Source organism: Apodemus sylvaticus, chromosome 22 (assembly GCF_947179515.1).
Source record: "Apodemus sylvaticus chromosome 22, mApoSyl1.1, whole genome shotgun sequence".
NCBI classification, from domain to species: domain Eukaryota; kingdom Metazoa; phylum Chordata; class Mammalia; order Rodentia; family Muridae; genus Apodemus; species Apodemus sylvaticus.
Window position 1 is genome coordinate 56,886,132 of NC_067493.1, and position 6,772 is coordinate 56,892,903.

Consider the following 6,772-nt stretch of genomic DNA (forward strand, 5'->3'; position numbering starts at 1 on the left):
CGGGCCAACATGACCCTGCAGTGCACCAAGTCAGCTGGACACTGGAGGGTAGGGCGTGTCCTGGGAGGGGAGGGAGGGAGGGAGGGAGGGAAGAAGACACCTAAGGACCCCTGCAACAACTTCATTGAACCCTGTCATCCTGCAGGAGGGCTAACTGACTGCCAGGAGCCCAAGGCTCAGACTAGGGAGCAACCGGCCTGCAGCTCGAAACCTGAGCTGGTCGAAACCTGAGCTGGTCCCCACCCTTGAGACACCGCACACAGTCTTTCTGCAGTGCTTCTCTGTGCTTGGCTTTGGAAAGATAAACTAAAATCTGGGTGTGATAGCTTATGCCTGCCCTAGCACTGGGGAAGTAGAGGCAGAAGGAAGCGTGTAAGCTCACGGCCAGCCCGAGTCTCGCAAGATCTTGTCTCACAATGAATAATATAGCGGAGCCACATAAAAGTCTTTGATGAAGGCTTTGGGAAATGGAGGCTCTGCTTTCATTCGTACGTAATAGCCATCAAGGGTGGAGATGACAAAATCGACCATACTTTTGGCCTGTGCTGTCCAGGACCCCACAATCCACATTGCTCACCCACCTGGCCCTGGAGGCATGTGACCTCTGCTTTACCTGTTTGGCTCCACCCCAGTCCAGGGTAAGATCCTCTCTGCTCACGGAACCTTGATGTCCACCGATCCCCCTTCTTTCCTGCACAGATGGTGGTGTGGGATGAGGAAGGTTTCCAGGGCCGACGGCATGAATTCACAGCCGAGTGTCCCAGTGTGCTGGAGCTTGGCTTTGAGACTGTGCGATCTCTGAAAGTCCTGAGTGGAGCGTGAGTCTGGAGGACACTGAGTCAGGGTGGTGGCAGGGAGGAAGAGGGGTGTCTAGAGAGGGGATACTGGAGCCTACACACGTCCCAGACACATCTCTCCAGGCTTTAACTGTTCCTGTGTGCCCCTCCCAAGTGCTGAAGAGTGGGTACACCTGTTGATTCAGGTAACTCAGGTTGTAAGGGGCACCACCGCACAGTCCCATTGGGTCTGAAAGTGTCCCTCTTAGACACGAACTGAAAGGTAGCATCACTCACACACTAACCCTGAGACTAGCATCCTGCAGCTGCCCTTCCTACAAGGACAGGAAGCTTTGTAAATCTACTTAAATTGAGAGTGGCCGGCCACACATGACCGTTGAGGAGGGATTTTGAAGGCATATTCTGTGACTTTCGAGCTGCATTTTTATTTCTATTTAATTTTAAGATAAAATGCAATCAGTCACGGGCAGCTGATGCTTCTCTCCTTAGGTAGAAGATCTCAGAAAGTTAGAAAATAGAGTAGTACCCTCTGTGCATAAATCAGAGCCAAAGCGTTGTCTGTGGGTGCCTCCCGAGGTCACCTTGTTGGTCTATGTGCACCTCACACCAAGGTGATTGTTCTTTGAGCTTCTGGTCTATTCAGGCTGGGACACAGGGCTAGGAAGGACAGTTGACAGTCTAGGGACAGAGTCCGGCAAAGCTGCCAGGTGAGACTGCACAGGAGAAGAGCCTGCATGGATCCAGAGTGCTTGTTTCTTACACAGATAGCAACACACAACTCTTCTGGGTTCTTTGTCCCTAAGGGCGGCGGAATGCTGAGGAGGGTTTACCCCCATGCTTCTGCTCGAGGTGGGAATGTGGAAGCCCCTTCCACCATGGGAAATGTGGAGGGTAGAGAAGCTGTCCCAGAGGCCTCTCTGGGGAGGGAGAATGAGAGACAGCTCAGGACAGACAGCATCTCACCCCTCAGACTGACGACTTCTGGGTCTGACACAATCACGAGGAGGCAACAAAACTGAGGTCAGCCCGAGGCTGAACCCTGTCTACACGTAGGACGCAACCTTTGTGGCGGTGCCTCTGTGAAGACCTCAGAGCACACCTAGGGCAGTCCCTTTTCTGTGGAAGCCAGCGTGATGCTGGCTCTAGGTAGAATTTCCTATGTTGGGCTTAGGTAGGGTTTCCCACACTTAGCATTAGCAAGGTCTAGGCATGTCTGTTCTTGGGTGGGGTGATCATCCTGGGTGCTGTGCCATTGTTGGTCCCCAATAACCAAATGATCACTGCAGCCCTTCCCGAGTCATAAAAGTTGTAACCACCCAGGTATTGTGATGTGGCCTTAGAGTGAGTCACCCCTCGGGAGCCCTGACCTGGTTGTCAAGTTGGAAATTCTCTCTTCACATTTCCACCATGTCTGCCTGCAGGTGGGTGGGCTTTGAGCATGCTGGCTTCCAAGGACAGCAATATGTGCTGGAGAGAGGCGATTACCCTGGCTGGGATGCCTGGGGTGGCAACACAGCCTACCCCGCCGAGAGGCTCACCTCCTTCCGGCCTGTGGCCTGTGCTGTGAGTCCCATTGCCTGCACCCCTGGGTGACTGCTAATGGACACTTGGGAATCAGATCTCTAAATCCAGGTTCTCATTCATCAAGGGAGTGACATGGGTGCTCTCTCTCTCTCACTCTCTCTCTCTCTCCCTCCCTCCCTCTCTCTCTTTCTCCTGTGACTCTCAGTCTCTGTAATTTGTAATGAGGTGACAGCAGTCATTTGTGACTACACCCCAACATGAAATCTCAGCCTGTAGCAGTTTTGGTTACAGTGGGAGATACTTTGGGTGGTACTTCCCTCTTTTAATGGTTCAAGAACCTTGGAGAAGCTGGATGCCGGGGAAGGCAGGGCTGGTCAGGAAGACAGGTCCCTAGCTCATTATGGCTTCTCTGTTGTGCATTACTGCCTTTAAGGAAGCATGGGTGGAGACAGGCTTTATTCTCCCACTGCAGGGGGATATGGATGCCCCCATGTCTAGCTGTAGAAACACTGTGGCAAACCTGAGCTCAGCCATCTAGCAAAGTGCTGAATTGGGAGTTTAACCCATATGGTTACACATTTTCTTATAGCGTGACACCCTACCTTCCTGCCTGGTTTCTGTCACTGGATATTTAGATCAGTTCCTTTATGTTTTACAGTTATGGTGGACATCCTTGTAATTATTGTCCTGCCCTTGCTCCTTAGAAGGACAGATGCTGAAGGGTCTTGTAAAGCCTCCTCCTGCTGCTCGGTGCCCTGGGAGGCAAAGGCTGTGTGAGGGAGAGTGGCATCTGGGTGTCCAGTCTGGCACCTGGCAGTCTGACCCAGCGCTCTGTTGTCTGTAGAACCACCGCGACTCAAGGCTGACCATCTTTGAGCAGGAGAACTTCCTGGGCAGGAAAGGCGAGCTGAGCGATGACTATCCCTCTCTGCAGGCCATGGGCTGGGATGGCACTGAAGTGGGCTCCTTCCACGTTCAATCTGGGGCGTAAGTGGACCCTGGCAAGATACAGAGATGTGGGAGGGACTGGGACACGTTCTGTAGAGACGTGTGTCTAACGTGCTAGAAGATGAAGGCTCAGAGGGCGCCAGACAGAATTTAGGGGGTTGTAAGTGATGGATGGACACCTGCGGTAAACTGGCTTAGGGATGACGGATGTATGTGGGTCCCGCGATCAGCTTCACAGGCACAGCTGGATCCAGAAACTGCTGGGATCTGCCTTTCTCTCCATCTTACTCCATCTGGTTGTATTCTTTATTTCTTTGTTTTTGTTTGTTTATTTGTTTTTGTATTTGCTTATTTCAAGACAGATTTCTCTGTGTAGCCCTGGCTGTCCCGGAACTCGCTCTGTAGACCTGGCTGGCCTCGAATTCAGAGATCAGACTGCCTCTGCCTCCTGAGTGTTGGGCTGAAGGTGTTCGCCACCACTACCCGGCTCTGACTGTATTAAATCATTAAACTATTAAGTTCTTCCCCAAGGCAAATATGGAGACTTTCACCCTACACTCTGTCTCCAGGGGGAGAGAGGCTCTCTGACTCCATCTAAGTTTCCAGGAAAAGAGCTTGGGTCATGTGCTCCCCTCTGAACCAATCACTCTGACCAAAGGAAGTGAGATGCTCTGATTGGTTGGATCGGGTTACTACGCCTTCCCCCTACTCCCACCCCCCCAGTCCAGTTTTTCCCACTGACTGGGAGTAGGAGGGAGACCTGGTCTGAGAGCCTGGTCTGCAGGGCGTTTGGCTCCTGCAGGCAAGGATGAAGGCGGGAAGTGGAACTTTCGTTTAAAGAATGAGGAACCAGGTTCAGGATCTGTCTAACTATGTCTGACAATGTTCTTTAATCGCTACCCTGTTCCAGAGAGACCAAGTTAGACAACACTAGTCAAGAACGCCCATGGTGACTAGTGCAGGGGTCCTTGTCTTGAAACAACTGTGAGGGAGGGGGCGGGGCTGGACAAAGAAGACTTCCTGTCCAGCCCCTCACTCCTTCCATTCCCTGGCTCGCACAGTGTCAGCTAGGTGCGGGGGAGACCGAGGGGACTAACTTCGGGTATTCTAGGCCAGGACTTACTCTAGTGGAGGCGGACAGTTCATAAAGTAATCTTAAAATGATCCAATTTTGTCAGTGTTAAGAAGGGACAACCAGGGCCTGATTGAGACAGATGGATAGTCTTGAGACTGCATGCTGTGGCTCTAAACAACAGAGATGTGGGAAGCCTTGGGTGCGGGGAAGAGCTCCCGCACGGGACCACGGAGCCTGTGCTGGCCAGTTGGGTTTTTGGCTGCATCTCTACCTGTCTTCGTTCTGGGCCCCTGAGCCTGTGTGGTGACTGTCTCTTCTATTTTCCAGGTGGGTTTGCTCCCAGTTTCCTGGCTACCGAGGTTTTCAGTACGTACTGGAGAGCGATCACCACTCAGGTGACTACAAGCACTTCAGGGAGTGGGGCTCCCATGCTCACACCTTCCAGGTGCAGAGTGTGCGCAGGATCCAGCAGTGAGCTGGCACAGGCGACCTGGGGTGCCTGCGTGATGACGACGGAGTAACTGGCCGGAGGATGTGGCAGCTCTTGATTCTGGCTACCCCTGTGTCCTCTGGGAACCCCACACCCCTGTCAGCCAGCCCATGCCCCGCCAGCTCACGGAGCTCAAAGAAATAAAATGAAAAACAAAAGACTCAGTGTGGACTGTGCTCGCCAATTTTCCCCATCTTCCTGATGAAGTAATCTGTAGCTCTGTAAGAATTTCTCTGTCATTTGTCTGCTTTTTAGTTTTTTTAAAAATTAATTTATTTTATGTATATGAGTGCACTGTAGCTGTCTTCAGACACACCGGAAGAGGGCATTGGATCACATGACAGATGGTTGTGAGCCATCATGTGGTTGCTGGGATTTGAACTCAGGACCTCTGGAAAAGCAATCGGTACTCTTAACCACTGAGCCATCTCTCCAGCCTGGGGCTTCATTTCATTTTGGTTTTTTTTTAAAACCCTGTCTCTGCTCCGTGTGTGTGTGTGTGTGTGTGTGTGTGACTTATAGGGATTGTCCCCGTGCATGCTAGGCAAATGACTTACCACTGAGCTAGAAACCAGCCCCGTCTCTGCCGTGTTTTGTCTATTTATCCCATATCCCCCTCCCCCAAGAATTTTGATAAACCAAGCATGGTGGTATATGCCTGTCATCCCAGCACTCAAGACACCGAGGCAAAAGGATTGTTTAAGTTTGAGGCTAGCCTGGATTATATAGCAGATGTGAAGATTAAGAAGTCAAGGAATTTGCCTGAGGCTACCCAGCCCACAGGAGCATTTACCCGGCTATGGGTGCTGCGAGATGTCGGGGTATAATACAGAGAAAATAAAGGAGATAAACTGAGGGTTATAAACAGTAAGTTTGATGGGTTCACATTACGAACGTAGTTCTCACACTTTAGGATTGAGTAACTGGGTAGCCTCGTCTACTACAGGAAAGCCTTAGGTTCCTGAGAGCAAGCCAGAGAAGATTGGCAGACAGAAAGAAGGAAGGGCGGGACGTTGCTCACTAGAGCCTCTATTAAGAGCCAGCTCAAGCCAAAGCCAGGAGGGGAGCTGACAACTGTAAAAGAAAGGGGGAAGGAGTGTCCCAGACGTGAGGCTGTGCTGTCCTGATAAAGAAGAAAACGTTGACCCAGCAGGGTAATTTTGTGAGGGAAGCAGAGAGCATGAAATTATTTTTCAAATCTTCCCAGGAGGTCAGTCTCCCAAGGTTATAAAAGAAAGACAATTCAAGTGTTGTTGCTATTTGGGCCAAAGCCACCAGAAGGCAGGAAATACCTGTCACGGGCGAACACAGCTTAGCAGACAGGGCTGACCACAGGGTTAAGGATGGAGGACAACCCCAAACCAGTGAGCTTCTGGGCCAGAGAGGGCCATTGACCGGCCCAAGGCCACACAGCGAAACGCATTTGCGTCTCTGCACTTCGAAGCCTCCTTCCGGTTCACACCTTCCGGTTCATTCCTACATAGTACTCATTAGATGAGGTGACCTCCGGTAGTCATTCTGCCCCCCCCCCCCCCCCAAACCCTTGGCTTTCCTTCCCTCTAAAAGCACAGTGTTGAGGACCAGGGATGCATACATGGGAAAGAAAATACAAGAAGAGCCAAGTGTGCCTTTGTGCTCCGCTCCCCTCCCTTACGGACCTCCTCCGTGTGGCTCCTCCCTTTGCTGCTGTGAGCCAATGCACACAAGTCTCCTCTGTGTGGCTCCTCCCACTGCTGCTGTAAGCCAATGCCTACTGAGCTCCTCCGTGTGGCTCCTCCCACTGCTGCTAAAATCCAGTGCACCAGAGTGCAGGAAGGAAGCTCCACAGCTTGAGTGTGAGGGGGACGCTGTTTGATGCTGTTCCCAGACACAGTGAACAAAGCCCACACACCCCAGATAGGGAATCAGTGACAGATCAAAGTTCAGATACCATTAATG

General features: G+C 51.6%; 1 protein-coding gene across 1 annotated transcript; it reads left to right on the plus strand.

Moving 5' to 3' along the window:
- Cryba4 (crystallin beta A4) lies at positions 1 to 4,952 on the plus strand. Its single transcript, XM_052168169.1, has 5 exons — positions 1 to 48; positions 700 to 818; positions 2,219 to 2,360; positions 3,166 to 3,308; positions 4,672 to 4,952. Exons 1-5 carry the CDS (start codon positions 10 to 12, stop codon positions 4,817 to 4,819), a joined length of 591 nt encoding a protein of 196 aa, XP_052024129.1. The 5' UTR covers positions 1 to 9; the 3' UTR covers positions 4,820 to 4,952.
- Positions 4,953 to 6,772: the final 1,820 nt, after the last annotated feature.